Source organism: Panthera onca, chromosome C1 (genome assembly GCF_046562875.1).
Source record: "Panthera onca isolate mPanOnc1 chromosome C1, mPanOnc1 haplotype 2, whole genome shotgun sequence".
Taxonomy (NCBI): domain Eukaryota; kingdom Metazoa; phylum Chordata; class Mammalia; order Carnivora; family Felidae; genus Panthera; species Panthera onca.
The window spans coordinates 36,444,461-36,459,462 of NC_138346.1; the positions used below are offsets into that span (position 1 = coordinate 36,444,461).

Sequence of the window (15,002 nt, forward strand, 5' to 3'; positions counted from 1 at the left end):
GGCACATAACTGTCTTAATTAAACCTGCTGTAAACAGACAAATCACTTCTCCTCTTCCACATAGAGCTCTGGGAGATTGCACAGGGTCTGGCAGAAGCTAGGCTTGGGGGATGCTCTTTAAAGAAAGGAGTGTAAATGAGGCAAAGGAAAAAGAAAAAGTGGAGCTTCTTCGACCTCAGAAAACAGCTTAACTGAAAACAAAACTCCAAACAGCCAGAAGGTATGGGATGGGGTGAGAGATCCTTAAAAGCCAGGGGACAGCCTGGTTGATGGAGCAGCTCGGTGGGGACCCGCCGGACCAGGGTGGGACCTGCAATGGAAGTGCAGTGAGGGAAGGGGAGGCCTCAGGTTGTTTGGGGAGGCTGAGGTGCTCCTTGCTGAGGCTCTTATCTACCCCACTCAGCCCTGCACCTTCCTTCCCAATCCTTCCATCTGCCTCTGCCGTTGTTCTCGACTTCCGGCACTCGGAAGACAGCGCCAAGAGGACACGTCCTCCCTTAACTTGGTCAGCGTGGGGGACACGGGGTCGCCGCGGTGAGTGCCCTTAGCTCGTAGCCACTACGGTGGGGCACTAGGAGCCTGGTGATGGCAAGACTAGAAAGTACGGATGGGAACTAGAACTCAGCCTGAGCAAATGGGAAGGGAAGTTGTCTGTAACCCTCTGGGAAAAGCGGGAAACGGGGCGTAAACACCCATAGCTCAAGGTTCACTCCCTCCTCAGCCAAGTGCCGACACCGTAGCGCGAGCTCAGGAAGCTAGACGAGGGTCAGGCGCTCCGGTCCCGTCAGCCCGCGGGTGCGGAGGAGAGCTTGGGGCAGTGGCGGCGTTGGCGCTGGGAAGGGCCGGCGGGACGCCATTCTCTGCCTGGAATGTGCAAAGGGCTGGGTCTATCTCCGAATAACTGGGCCTCCGGAAGTTACCTGGCAGAAAGCAACCCTCGAGCTGACTTTGAGTCTCGCAGCCTAAAACAAGACGAACCAAGGGGAGCTCATCGATTTTCTAAATAAAAGTGAAAAGGAGAAGTTCTCCATAATATGTAAACACTGAGGATGTGAGCGCACAGGTTTGGGTGTGTTCCTGGGAACTTGGGGAGCCGCCCCCTCTGCCCTCCACGGTTTGCAAACTTGAATTCTCATCGCTTTTCATTGACTAGCCTCTGACCCCCACAGTAATCTGATTCAGAAATACTCTTCATTTCGTTAGATTGACGTTGGCAGGCACTAGCTATGTTGTATCTGGTAGGGAATTTAAGTTCAGTTAGATTTGAGCTTAATGCTTTTCGAAAAAGTCTTTTAAGCGATTTTTTTAAACTTCCATACAGCTAATGAAAACACACATATCTCTATACGATTGGAGAGAAACATGCTTAGATTGCTTTTAGATTTCTGAGATGTTGTATAGGCGCCAACAACTCCGTGGACACAGACAAATGGGCTATTTGCAGTTATTATTCATGAAAGTTCTTTTATATGTTTAAGTTGAGGCATGGTTCCCAGGTGGAAAAATTCTTTACGACTAAAAACATGCTTTCAAAAAGGTTAGAAAATTGAACCAAAAATTTGGAATGCATGATAGTATAGAAGTCTTTACAGAGAACAACAGATATCACTACAATCCACCAGAATTCTAGGAGTGGAAGTCAAAATATAGTAAAAGTTGATTAAAATGCAAACTATTAGGGACGCATTGCAAATGTCTTTGTCACATCCATAGGGAAAAATCTTTAGAACCCTCCCTCCTTGTGCTGTACTTGTGTTGAGACGAATTGTTGTTAACATTTTTCTCTTCTGAAATAACAACAGTTCACCTTTCAAAACTCTTCACCACAGAGCGACAATGACGATTGTTCTCCAGGAGAAGGACTTTTGAAACAAACAACTTCTTTCACATACTCACACTTGCACACCCCACACAAACGCACACACGCAGTTGCCGGGTTTTCTTAAACGTTGCTTTTGAATGAGAGAGAGAGAGAGAGAAGAGAAGAGGAGAGGAGAGAGAGACAGACTGGGAAACTCGAGCTTAGGTAACCAACGAACCCAATTACTAGGCTTTATTGATACTAAAAGGAAAAGTTCCCCTCGTAAAATTTCTCTGAGCTTATTAGTTATTTAAATCAGCCCCAGGGCTGGACGAGCGACGCCGCAGGCACCCACTGTCGGCTCCTGGAGGTGAGCAGACGGCGTCCCAGTCCTGACCCGCCGCCTCTCGCTCGGCACTTGGCACCGGGGGCAAAGGCAGGCGCAGCCCGCTGAGGTGAGCCACTTGGCACGAGTGCCGGGCCTGGCACACTTGGAGATAGCTCCGCATGGCCTACGGGTATTAGGGTTTGGAAGCGAACAGGTAGCCAGTGATGAGGGTGCGGGTGAACAGGCCAGGCGGACACGGAGCTCCGGAACTCAGCAAGCTGGCGGCGCGGCTCCGCGGCGGGTGCGGCTGGGCACCGGCCCCTGCGGCCCCCGCGACAGCGCGGTGTTTTCGCCGCGAGGCTGGAGTCCTGCAAGAGTGCGGCTGATGGCCGCCAGGCGTTACTGCTCGGGCCTCCAGGGCTCACCCCTATTTTGTGCGGGGCTCGGAGTTTTGTAATTGGACAGGCACCAGGTGAATTTGCACCTTTCCGGGTCGTTGTCCCTTTCAGTAGCTGGCAGTCCCCAAATTGTGTGTGCGTGTGTGCGCGCGCGCGTGTGAACAGTTGAATTTATTAAAAATAAGCCCCAGCCTACCCACTCAAGTCCTCTGAGCCCGACGTGGGGACTCTCAAATCCTGACGTAGCGCCGGGGCAGCTCGAGGTGATGCCTGGCTCTGCTGGGCTTGGCCGCGGGGCCCCCAGGCAAGGCACCGCGGGGCGGGGAAGAACCGAGCTCCAGAACACCAATGTCACGGACACCCGGGCGTTAACTCGGGGGTCAAGGCTTGACGGACTAAGAGGGTTTCCGTGGGGCTTCGTGAGATGGAGAGAACAGGCGAGTCACCAGCCAAGGAAACCCTCTAGGGTCCCCGCCACTCCAGACAGCTTTGGGCCGCCAAATAGACCGACTATCCGCTTCGTCCTCTGTCCCAGTAAGTGCTTGGCACCTCGGGTCCCGGAGCAGGCTTTCTCGCTCTCTCCCGCGCTGTTCGAGAGCAGCGCGGACCTAATGTCGCTAGACGTCGCCGGAGCTGCTAGAGCTAGCTTGGGCCGCCTCGGACCCGGCTTCCTGGGCTGGCTGGCCCTGGCTAGGGGTGGGCGAGAATTTCAGCACACAGGCTGCCCAGCCTGCAGGCTGGGGTACGGGTGGGGCGCCGTGGCCTGGACTTTCCAGGTATGCTTTTTCATTACAAGGGGTTGGGGTGCCGAGGTTCTGCCTGGCGGGCGGGTGCTTGTGTAGGGTGGTCCGGGTTTGCCTGGGCCGGGGACCTGCCCACCCCCCCCCCCCCCCCCATCCGCCTCATCCTTAACCTGTGGACTTGAGGCTACGCGGAAAGGCCGGCTCGGGAAAGCAGCGGGATGAACGGGCGCCGCAGGTTTCGGCCGCAGCCCACGCGGTGGCGCTGTCGGGAGAGGATGCCTTATCTCCGGTCTGGGACCCTGGCGTTGACCCGGGGTCCGGGGCGACGGGGCCGTAAGGACGAGTCGAGGTCGCAGGGTTCTTCGCCGCTACCTTGGGCCCCGGGATTAGAGATGGGGCAGACCCCTTTCTCCTCGCTCGGTGTTTCCAGAGAGAAAACGCAGCGAGTCTGGAGCGGGATTCCGGGCTCAAACCCAGGCCGCCCGGGGGTGGGGGCGGGGCGGCAGCCGCAGCTCCTTTAGCGTTTCGTGTTGTCCCCCCTTGCCTTGTTCCCGGTCGTTTAAAGTCGATTTCTATTTTTAAAAAACTAGATTAGCGGGGCAGTCATTCTCATCTCCTTGAGATGCTGCAGGAGATCCAGCTATTAAGCTCTTGACTCTGAAAAAGAGTGAAAGGATTCAAGAGCTCGGGGGCGTTGTCTTGTGTCGCTGGAGTTGTGCTCGGAGCCCGCAGGCCCTCCGCCTTCCCGGGCCTCTCAACCCGCGGCCGCGGAGGAAGCACTTCCACACCTCCAAACCAAAGTCTCCCTCACCTTCAAGACAAGTCCCTTCGCTTTCCTCACCCGGGGCAGGCGGTGCCCACCCCCGACATTTGGGGCCTCAGTGCACAGAGCTCCAGTCCTCGCCTGAGTTAGCTCCAGGGCAGACCTTCGCGTGTCCCCTCCCGCCCTCTCGGCCTCTGCATTGTCTGTTCCCGATTCCGGATCCTCCGACCTCCTGGGTGCTCAGCTCACCATCTAACACAAACTAGTTGCCCAACACCCATCCCCAACCAGTCTTCTCCCTGGGACGCTTCTCTCCGCCAGGCCGCAGGGACTCGTTCCTTTGAGGATGGGAGCAGGACCTTCACCACCCCTACCTTAGGCGGCCCGACGGCTTCCGCACCGCTCCGCCCCCGCCCAGGCCCCAGAGCTGCTGCGGGAGCCAGGAGTAATTTATCTTTGCCTGGCGCGGGTTGGGATTGCCCGGCTCTGATGCCAAAGAGGAAGGCGTGCGGATAACGAAGTAAGTGTCCCCCGCCCCCTGCGCTCTGGTCAGTCCCCAGACGCCCCGGAGCAGTCTGGGAAAGGGCTCGAGCCCACCCTAGTTGATCTGCTCTTCTAGGCGCATTCCCCTGGGGCGTTCTGGCCTCGGGCCCTAGTCCCCTTGGCACATCCAGTTTCCAATCCAAGCCTGGGGCAGTTATGCGGTTCGTGAAAATGTTGGTCGCCCAACTCTCCCCGGACAGTCCGCGGCGGAAATTGGCTTCAGAACTGGTGTGGGCTTCATTTGAGAGAAACGATTCCCTCCCGCCCTCCTTTCGCCCCCAGCAGAGCAAGCCCGGGTTGGGGGGGGGGGGCCGCAGGGGGGCGGGAGAGGCAGGCCTGCGTGGGTTCCTAGGAGCCATAGAAGGCTTTCGACGCTGGCAATTCCCGTAGAGCTTTGCCTGTGTGTGCGAGAATGGAGGAGAAACGCGGCACAACTTCCCCGTGTTCTCTAAGAAGCAGCGCAACGCCGGGAGGGCCTCTTTGCCAGGGTGACCAGACCTGAAATCCAGGAAGCCTGGTGATGGATGCTGGGCCCTCAGAGGTCTGGGTAGTCCAGCCGAGAGCCGGTGTCCCATGCCGGGCAGCCGGCACCCTCTGCCCGGGCAGTCGGGCCTAGGCCGTCCTGAACGGTCATTGGGGAAGGAAGGTTGGCCAGAGTCAAGAGCTAGCGCAGGAGAAACCTCGGTGTGGAGAGAGAGTGAAATCAAGAAATGTCAGTAAAAGTGCAGGCCATAAAAGGAGAAGAAAGGCCTGACAAGAGATAGAGAGAAAAGGGGAGAACATGGAAATTAGAAAAAACATGCATATTTAAGCCCAGCGCATAAAGATCCGTTGATTTTTAAAATAACAAATCTCCGTGTGATTATGAAAGACAGGCGACCTTTGACTAAATGACATATGAAAAAATTGGGGGTGGGGGAGGAGAGGGGAAGACGTCGTAGTAGATTCCTGACAAAAAACGTCAGTGAGAAGCAAGTTGAGGGATAAAAATGTCCCCCAACATGAACTTTATGGTTTGAGCACTGGAGCAAACTATCTGTGCACAAATGCGTTTTGGATAAAATTATTTTTAAAAAAAGTAATGAAAACCAATTCTTTTATTGAGTGTGATTTTGTTTAAAAAATGTTTGGAAGTAAACTACTTGAGGAATATAAAACGAAACCAAACAAAACTTTTGAATCATAATTTATTTAGTTTTAAAAAGTGGAAAATTTTAGCAAAAGATAAAAACGTTATTTAAAATTTCTTATTGTAAAAATTAAACATGCTGAAAATAATTGCTTACTTCAGTCGAAATTAGGTCAATACAAAAGTCGTGCAGTAAAAAGCTTATGTAATTTGAAACAGAAAAGGCCTTTATTAGGGACAAAACTCAAGGGGAAAAAAACCCCCGCACACGGGGCATATATCACAAAACTTCCTAGAATTCTCTTTTTTTTAATTGAAAGAAATTTGTAAAATGTGTTACTAAATATAAATCTACAAATATTCAAAATACATTTCTAGTAATAACCCATAGTTTTTGGTATTTTCCTTTATGTTAAATGCACCTTTATGTGTTGAGTTCTTTTGCCCAAAATGATAGCTTTGTTCATTATCAAAAACGGACAAGAAGAAACTCCACTAATGAGAAAATCAATTAATTTAAAAAGGGTGCAGAATGTGAAAACAAACTAGCTACAATGTACATTTAATTGTACTTAATTGTATACTTTATTTAAATCACCCTTCTCAGGGGTTTAATAATTTAGAATCAATAGTTCCTTTCAAAACATAATAAAATATTTACGCTTTATAAAATATTAACCCATTAACAATACCGCTGTGTTGTTTATGAGTGTGACTGAAGTCTCCTACTCATGCTGTTGACATAAGCATGTGAGGTTAGCGAAGTGATCCTTCGCAAAATGTAAATGAAGATCTTCAGACAGTGGTGTTTATAAAATAGCTCATTAATGACTTAAGATTGAATCGCTCCAACCATTCGCATCATCAGATATAATAATAGTGACGAATCAGACAGGAAAGATCCTGGCTAAACCATTTGCATTTTTTTTTTCCAGAAGTACTGAAGTCCTAATATCACCATTTCTTCTAAGTTCCTGGACACTGATCCGGAGGAGGATTCTGCAGTTCAACACCAAGGTAAGGAAAGAAACAGCATTATTATCGTTGTTAAGATATTTGTAAGAATTGCGTCTTTCCCCATTTTGAAAATGGGCTCAAACTCTGACAGTGGTAGTTGTTTTTTGCAAAACCCCCTTCCCATTCCGACGTGAAACTACAGATTAAAAAAAAAAAAAGTTTGTTGATCAAACTTACAGTTCGTTTCTTTGCAGCCAAAAACCTTAGCTACCACGAGTTGGTTTACTCGAGCCACTTTGTTCTCACAGACTTCGAATTGTGCATTTTCTCTAACCCGTTCGCTCAGGGAAGTGGGGGAGATGGGATTTGGGGAATAAAAAGCAGGGAAAAGAAAATGCTGCCTAAAACTCCCAGGGTGGTTCCCCGAAGATTTACTATCAAGCCTCACTTCCTTTCTCGGCTGGGCTCCGACAGCCTCCCGGGTCGCCTAGGACTCCTTTGGAACTTGGTGGGCGGCGCCTGGGTGCGGGATTCTCCGGGATCTGGGCGTTGAGACAGAGGCCGGGGCAGGTTTAGTTTCTGGGACCCTTTCTCTTCCAGAGGCTCCCCCGCCTCCCAGGCCTCTGCTTTTGAGGGAATGGCTGCGCGCACGCCGCCCACCGGGTAGGTGCGGCGAGTGGACGGCGGCCTACCTCCGGGCACACTAGGCTGACGCGGCTTCCCCCTGTCTGTGCACCAGCCCAAGATTTCCAGAATTACCACCCGAGCGCGTTTCCCAAAAACGAATTTAGTTTGGCCCTCTGGCGCCGCCGTACAGCCAACACTTCTTAAGGGGGACTGGCGGCTCAGGCAGCGAGATGGTTGGGAGTCCTCCGGGTCCGGGGGTTTAGGTAGGAGACACAAGGTGTGCGGTAGGGATTGGCGGTGCCGCCAGCAGAGGGGCTTCACTGGCCTCAAGGCGGGCGGGGACGCGTCCTCATTTTCCCGCCACAGGTCCGGACTGCGAGTGTAAGCCGGCGCCCGAGGCGGCTTGCGGGGGCCGCGGCCCCTGCCCACGTGCTTTTCTTTAAGGAGGTCCCGCGCCCAAGCGGGACCTCAGGGACAAAAGCGCGGACGGAGCTCGGCCTGCTCGGCTAGTGCTCGCGCCACCTTAAATGAACACCGCGGCTGGAGTCGGGCTGCGGGCGGCTGCGGCCGCGGGAGTCGGCAAAAGTTTGTGGCTCAGTTACACCTTCGCGGGACCTGCTGTGGACGCCCCCGCGCGGCCTCCCCCGGGACGAGGAGACCGGGTCCTCACCGCACACTCTGCCCGCGCGCGAAGCCTAGTGCCTGAGCCGCCTGGGGTCCCAGGAGTCCCAGACCCGCAGCCGGAGGACAGGCAGCCCCACCGCCCTCACTGCCTCCGCGTCACGGCCTCCAGGCGGCCCGGGCTGAGCTGCTCGAGATGTCGCCGGCGCTGCGAGCGCTCCAGGGACGTCATCCAGGGATGCCCCCCGCCCTGCGCCCCCCACGCAGCCCCCTCTCCTGTCCCACCCGCAGCCCGGCGGGCAGTGCTGGTACTCCTGCCACTCAGGACACCCGGGCTATTGTTCTGGACCCACAGCCGCGTCGGCTCTGAGAGAGAAGCGGCCTTCCCCGCGCGTGCGGCGGCGCGGCGGGCCCGGACGGCCGGCTCTGCGCGAAGGGGGAGCTCACAGGCATCGGGAAAAGTTGCTCGGAGGGGCGGAGGCGGTGGGTGGTGGGCGGAGGCGGTGGGTGGGGGAGGCGATAGCCCTCCTATCTCCAAAGTCGAAAGTACTCCGCGCAGTTAGCCGAACCGGGAGCCGAGGCAGCCGTGGTTGCCTACTGCGCGTCGGTCTGCGCCTCCGCCGGGAAACGAGGCAACCAGCGCCCGCCGTGTCGCCGCCGCCTCCGCGCCGGGACGAGTGCGCCTCGGGGCTGGGCGAGGCGGCCGCGCCCTGGACCCGCCACAAGGAGGAGGACCAGACCCGAGCCCCAGCGCCCGCCTGCACCCGGGCGCACCCACCGGCCTCGGCCACCGCCTCGCGCGGCACTCGGTTCTCTGCCATCGGTCCTCTGCCGCCCGACGCGCGCGGTCCTCGCCCCACCTCTCTGCCACCGCCGACTCTCCCCTTCCTTCTCTACCCTCCTCCCTGCCTCCCACCCGCCCCTCGCCAGTCCCTTCTGCCTCCTCCGCAGCCCCGCCGCTGTTTGGGTCGCCGGGCTCACAGCGATTGATTGATTGATGTTTAATTTCCTGCCAGGCGGGGCCCCCCTCCCCCCGCAACCTCCCCAGCCCTCCTCCCCGCCCCCCACTCTCCTCCTTCATTGCGGTGGACCAGTCTGGCTTGGGTTTAGATCTTCCCCCCCCAACCTCCATCCCGAAATAACCCAGAGACTTCCCCTACCCCCACCCCAAATTATTATTTTGAAGGCGCTAGATTTGGGGACGGAAAGGGGGAGGGGGAGAAATCGGAAACCGAGGACAACCCAAAAGGACTCACTTTGCCTGATGACTCAACGCAACTAATAATCATCTCCCTCTCAGTGTATCTCTCTCTGCGGCTTGTCAGTGAGTCCGGCTCCGGCTGCTGGCGGCGGCGGCCGAGAGGGGAGAGGCTGGAGGTGACAGCTTGGGCAGCCGCCGCGTTTCCTCCCGCGTGCGGTCCCGGGTCCCTGCGCCTTCTTGGCTCTGGGTGACACCGGCCCTAAGGCTCCGGCCGCGCCTCCTCGCGAACTAGCAGACCTGCGAAGCGGCAGCACCGGCCCGCCTCCGCCTCCTCCCAGTCCTCAGCCCTTTCTCTCCAGAACGGGTCTCCTTCCCGAAGGTGTGAAAAGGCTTTTTCAGCCTCCTTCCCTCTTTTCCCCTCCTCCGCCGTCTCCTCCCCCGCTCGCTCGGGTGCCCCTTTGGAGGAACCCTCCTTTCCCTCTCCTCCTCCTCCCCCTACCCCCCTCCCCCCCCCCCCCCCCCCAATCATCATCATCATAACAACCATCTCTGCACTAGAAGACACCCTGACCCAGGACCTTAAACGTTAGGACCTGGGAAAGAGGAAAAGGGGAAGGAGTAAAGAGGAAAGAAGACTAGGAGAACACTGCAAGGCGACGCACCAGAAACTTTCCACCCTGGATTCTCTACTTTTGCTCCATGGACAGAGCCTCAGCCAGCCAAGTTACAGACAGACTGTGAGCAGTAAGTACGCCGGGCGAGGACTCCCACTCCAAGCTCGGGAGTTCGGGGAAAGCCCCGGGTCCGGCTAAGTTCCCTCCCGGCAGCGCTCGCCCTCTCGGACAGCGTAGCAGAGGGAGTAGGGCAGCCCTTCCGCTCTGTCTCTGCATCTTTCGCGTCTCTTCTCTCACCTCCCCTCTGCCACCCCCACCATGTCTCCTTGACATGCGGCTTCTCCCACGGCGAGACCGCCCGCGAGGATTCCTAGCGCACTTTGTTGTGCAGGGTTCCTGCTTCTCGGGGATGTCAGTGACAATGTGAGTGCAGTTTCATCAGGTGTTTCCTCCTCTTCTGCCGCCCCCCCCCCCCAAAAAAAAATCCAGGGGTGCCGAGATCTGCGGGTTCCTTGAGGAGCGCACTGCCAGCCAAGAGACCCAGAGGAAAACTTTTTGGAAAAAATTTTAAATTGGGGTTGATGAAGGTTGCTTCTTAATAATTTAGATGCTTTTTGCTTTTGTGTTTTATGCTGAAGAGCTTTTTAAAAAATCACTTAGGATCGGAAGAAGATAAGAACATTCCAAAATAATGATTGTAGCCCCCTCCACTGTGATGAAGGTTATTCTGGAGAGTATTCTGGTGAATACCTCCAAATGTTTTGGGATGCTTATTAATGTGGAGTGAGGGTTGGTTTTGTGCAAAGTGTGTTTGTGTCTCAAGACTTGCTCGGTAAAGATAAAAAGCAGGGATTCAAGGAGTCCTTAAGGCAGGCCTTTGGCTCCTGCCCCGCCATTCACGGCACATTCATCATGTGGTTAATTCGGTTTCTTACGGACTTGTGTACATCCCCTATCCCTTCCTCGAGTGGGTGAGATGCCTTTTTATGAAGTTCACTTCTTCTGCAACACTGACCCCCACACGGCGAGGCTGTCTCATCTGAGAACGGCGTATGCCAACCCTGTCCCAATGAATGGGCCACTTCTGGGCGCCCCTGGGCGCTGGCCTGGTAACCGTCACCGAGGGCTAACTTCTGGAGAGCAACTGGGCAGTGTCGCAGCACCTCGAGCTTCCTTTGGCCGCCCAGTGTAAGGTGGGGACCCGCTTCCCGGCTCGGGCCCCTCGGGCAGCGTGGGAGGAAGTTTGTGTGGCTTGGTGCAGCGCTCTGCCACTGGCCTGAACGTCTATCACGTGTGTGAGCGGTTTTCCCTCTTTTTTTTTTCCCTCCCCCTTCCCTCCCCCCCACCCCCTCCCTAGGTCCCTGCGCGTTTTATTGCGACCTGCCGGTGGGAACTTTGTCTCCGAGTCGGAGCAGCATGGAGCGGCGGAGCGAGAGCCCGTGTCTGCGGGACAGCCCCGACCGGCGGAGCGGCAGCCCCGACGTCAAGGGGCCTCCCCCGGTGAAGGTGGCCCGGCTGGAGCAGAACGGCAGCCCCATGGGAGCCCGCGGGAGGCCCAACGGCGCCGTGGCCAAGGCCGTGGGAGGTAACAGCCCGGAGCGGGGAGGCGCGCGCAGCCCCGCGGCCCGGCGATAATGGCCCGGGTGTCAGGGTTCAGGTTGATTAGGCGCTGTCGCGGTGTAGGATTACAGGAAGTGAATTCCAGGTTGCCAAATAATGCCCCCGTCGCCTCTCATCTGCAACTGGTAGCTTCATGTAGAGTTAAAACAAGAAAGTGGTTTACCCAGAGGGTGGCATTTTTTGGGCACTTTGCCACTGTGTGCTGAGGTGTTGGCAGGTTTATGTCACAGCCAGCTAACTGTTTCTAGATTTTCCTAGAGAGCTTTTTAGTGATTTAACTCTTTTGCTTTGCCTCAGAGTATCTGTTGTAGAGATGAAGTTGAGGTGCGATCGCTTTTGTGGACTAGTCTTTAATGCCCAGGAGCAGGAGTGTTGGTGTTACTTTGTAGTTAGGACAGTCCTTCGAGATAAATTAGTAACAACTGGGAATATTTCCTGCCACAGTTCAAGTGGGAAATAAAGAAGCATCATGAAATCTGCCAGGCCCTTAGAAGCTTTAAGGTCACCATTTTCTAAACAGTTTAAAGTCCTACGCGTTTGTAGTTTTGTTATGAATTACAGCAGAACAGGTAAAAAATAGCAAAGTAGTCCTAATGGCTACATGCTGTTTACCTTTCCAAGAATTTAATATTATTTAAAGAAAACTTTTTGGAGATTTTACTACTTAAACAACCACTTTCCTTTAATGTGGTCAGGAAAAATAATTTTATAAAGCGATATGTACAAAAGTTAAATATTATTAAAATATGTTGAGGCTTATGTGCTGTTTGCTTAGTTTTGGCATACAAAATGCACAATTCAACATGGCATGCAGTTTTTTTGTGTTTGAGATAAATCACTAGTTTAAATCTTTTTTGCTTCTAGAGGTTTCCCCCCTAATATTTTCAGCAGTAGCTTACTTAACATAATTCTTCATATGAGCCCACCTGAAATGATACAAAACCATGGCAAAACTTAGTGATAAACTCCAACCCCATGTTCTAAATAGCCATAGTTTGTATTTCAAAGTAAAGACTTAAGTCTAAACGTCCATACCCTTTTAAAGAGTTAAAAGACATTTTATAAAATAACACGTTTCTATTTTTACTTAGTTTGCTATTATTATTTCTTCACCGTAGACATTCAGAATGGTTTGCCTTAGTTCCTTATATTAATCATCTCCCTTGAGAAGCACCCATTCTCACAATTTTTAAAGCTTTAAAAAATGATTTGGCTATACATTGTGGCTTATGCACCTTTTATTTTTAGGGGCTTAAAGATACACTTCGATGAAGCAAAAGATAACTTGATAGTTCTGTGACCCACTTTTTAAAATTTGTGTTTATTGTGCTATCTTGAGACTGGAACAATAACTTCAGACTTTTTGTAACATTTTAGTATATGCATATGAGAAAGAAAAATATATAGCAAATATGGTAAAACCAAGTGTAAGATGATGCGAGTGCTGATACTATTTGATTGAAAAACTTGGAAATCATTGGAGGAGGAGATGTGTTCTCAAAGTGGCCTTATGCATAAAGAAAAAACTTGGACTAGGAATTTTGGTTTCTTTCTGAAGACCTGCTAAAATTCACTGAATTGAAAGAAGTCTCTAAACATTTTAGAACGTAATTGTTAACAATTGTGATTCCTTAGAAAAAAAAGTGTTTTCTTTATTCCTACATCATATTGAACTGTGAAAGAAACTCCCTAATTTTGTTGACCAGGAATACCTAAATTTAGTGTGAAACAGTGGTAGCGTTTCTTATTTTCTGAGACTATAATTCACATTTGACCACTTATTATAAATCTGGTATAAAGTGAAATTAAGTCTTCAAGAGGAATAATAGGTTTGTTTCAACAAGCTGTTTTCGTCACTTTTACTGAGCTTTAATGTAGTCATGTCAAAGGCCTTATTAGTTGCTTTCCAAAGTGAAAATAGAGATGCTATTAGCTTGTCTCAGTAAGTACTGTGTTTAATACTTACTAGTGAAGTGGTTAAAAGAGTTTACATATGGTGAGTTTTAAAAAAATTTATAGAAAGATTGTATTCTGTATAGCATAGTAGATTATTTAGAAAGATTTTAATTTAGAAAACTTTAAAATATAAGAACATAAAATTTTGACAGTGTAAAGTTTTTTATTGAATGTTAATATTTTTGGAGGGGTTTAAGTTTATATGGTTTCCTAATGTATGTTGAGCTGGTAACAATTTCATTTCTTTGTAACTTTTAATCATGTATATAGATGGGAGAAAAGCAAAGCCTTTAAAAAAAATTTAAAATTTTTAAAAATGTTTAAAATACATTTCTAGTTAGAAGTTCTTTGTCATTGAAAGACTTTTTTTTTTTTTTTGAACAGGTTAAGTATAAAATAGATTATATTTCTATCACCCTACCTTCTTTTGTTTAAATGTTCTTTATGAAGCAATATAATAAACATAGACAACTACAAAATATTTATAGCTCTATATCATTTATTATCATTTTCAGATATATTGCAGTCTTGTCAATGTTATGGAGATGGTTTAAAAATAGGGCTCAAAATTTGATAGGACGCATTTGTTAATCTTTAGTGATTCTCTTTCTTAAAAGCTTTCCCTCTAAAAATGGGGAGATCATTAAGTTAATTGGTTGCCCAATAATATGGCAGTTTATCTTCCATGCTTTTGATAAACAGTGAGGTGAATAAATGTTTCTGAATGCCTTAGTTGTAATAGTAAATTCTGTTGCCCTTATTCTACGGTTTTAGACAGAGAGTTTGGTATGTTTTTTGGTGAGAATGTGTTTGTTAAAAAAAATTATTTTAGTGTCTGGATTTGACTAGTTGAGGTGGTAGATACACTATCACAGTCCTCAAGGTTGCGTTTTAATAGGGGACTTAAAAGTTAGTGTGCTGTTTACAATGTGGTTAGCTTTAGAAGACTATTAGAACATAGATCAGTTTTGCTTTGTCTTTCCAACACCTTCTAGGATGTGTTTGTTCTTATCTAAGTTATGTTTTAAAGCATGTATGTAATAAAATAAGTGCTCAGATGTGTATGACAGTCAGCTTTTATAGAAAGTCCCTAGGCAAAAAAAAAAAAAAAAAAAGGCTAATATCTCTTTAAAAAACATAGGAAGGCTGGGAGAGAGTTTAGAGCAAGCAAGAGCACCGTGGTGTTGACAGCTTTATATCCCTGCTGGGTAACATTCACTTACTAGAATTGGCGTCCCCTCTCAGCTAGTAATTCACTCCATAAGGATTTTGAAAAAGGATGATTAATGGTGGGGAAATTTATATTTGTGAAATTGTTGATTAAAACTTACAGATCTATTTGAAGATTTAGAAAAAGAGAAGATTATTAAGGATGACGAAAATAAGAATCAGATGATCCTTTTTGCCACCATTAACATAAGTACCTAAAAGGTTCTGCTGTGTGTAATGCTTCAGCCACGAAACCTACAGCATAAAATGAAAGTGATGCCAATCAAGTTTGCAGAGGAAGCGAAGCTCTCTGCTTTCCTCCTGGACTGCTGAAAGGCGCTGGCCAGTTGTGCTTTAATAGCAATAAATTATTGTGCTTCATTCATTGTTAACACAAGCATTTTCATTTTTAAATGTTTGGCTTAAAGAAAAACTTTCAGACAGCTTTATTTAAACTGAATGAACAGCGCTTGAGTATACCAGATGGTGTAT

At 50.3% G+C, this 15,002-nt stretch overlaps 1 protein-coding gene across 3 annotated transcripts in view; it reads left to right on the forward strand.

Annotated features, from left to right (window-relative positions):
- Positions 1-2,950: 2,950 nt before the first annotated feature.
- Positions 2,951-15,002, forward strand: part of SATB2 (SATB homeobox 2) — a 194,324-nt gene continuing 182,272 nt past the window's right edge. Inside the window, exons 1-3 of one of the 3 annotated variants that reach the window (XM_060622819.3) lie at positions 2,951-3,061; positions 6,641-6,722; positions 11,083-11,310. In XM_060622819.3, the coding sequence (XP_060478802.1) occupies positions 11,142-11,310 (169 nt within the window). In that variant the 5' untranslated portion in view covers positions 2,951-3,061; positions 6,641-6,722; positions 11,083-11,141. Of the gene's footprint in view, positions 3,062-3,920; positions 4,554-6,640; positions 6,723-9,752; positions 9,856-11,082; positions 11,311-15,002 lie in introns of those variants that run through there. The other 2 variants (XM_060622817.3, XM_060622820.3) reach the window with 2 other exon arrangements.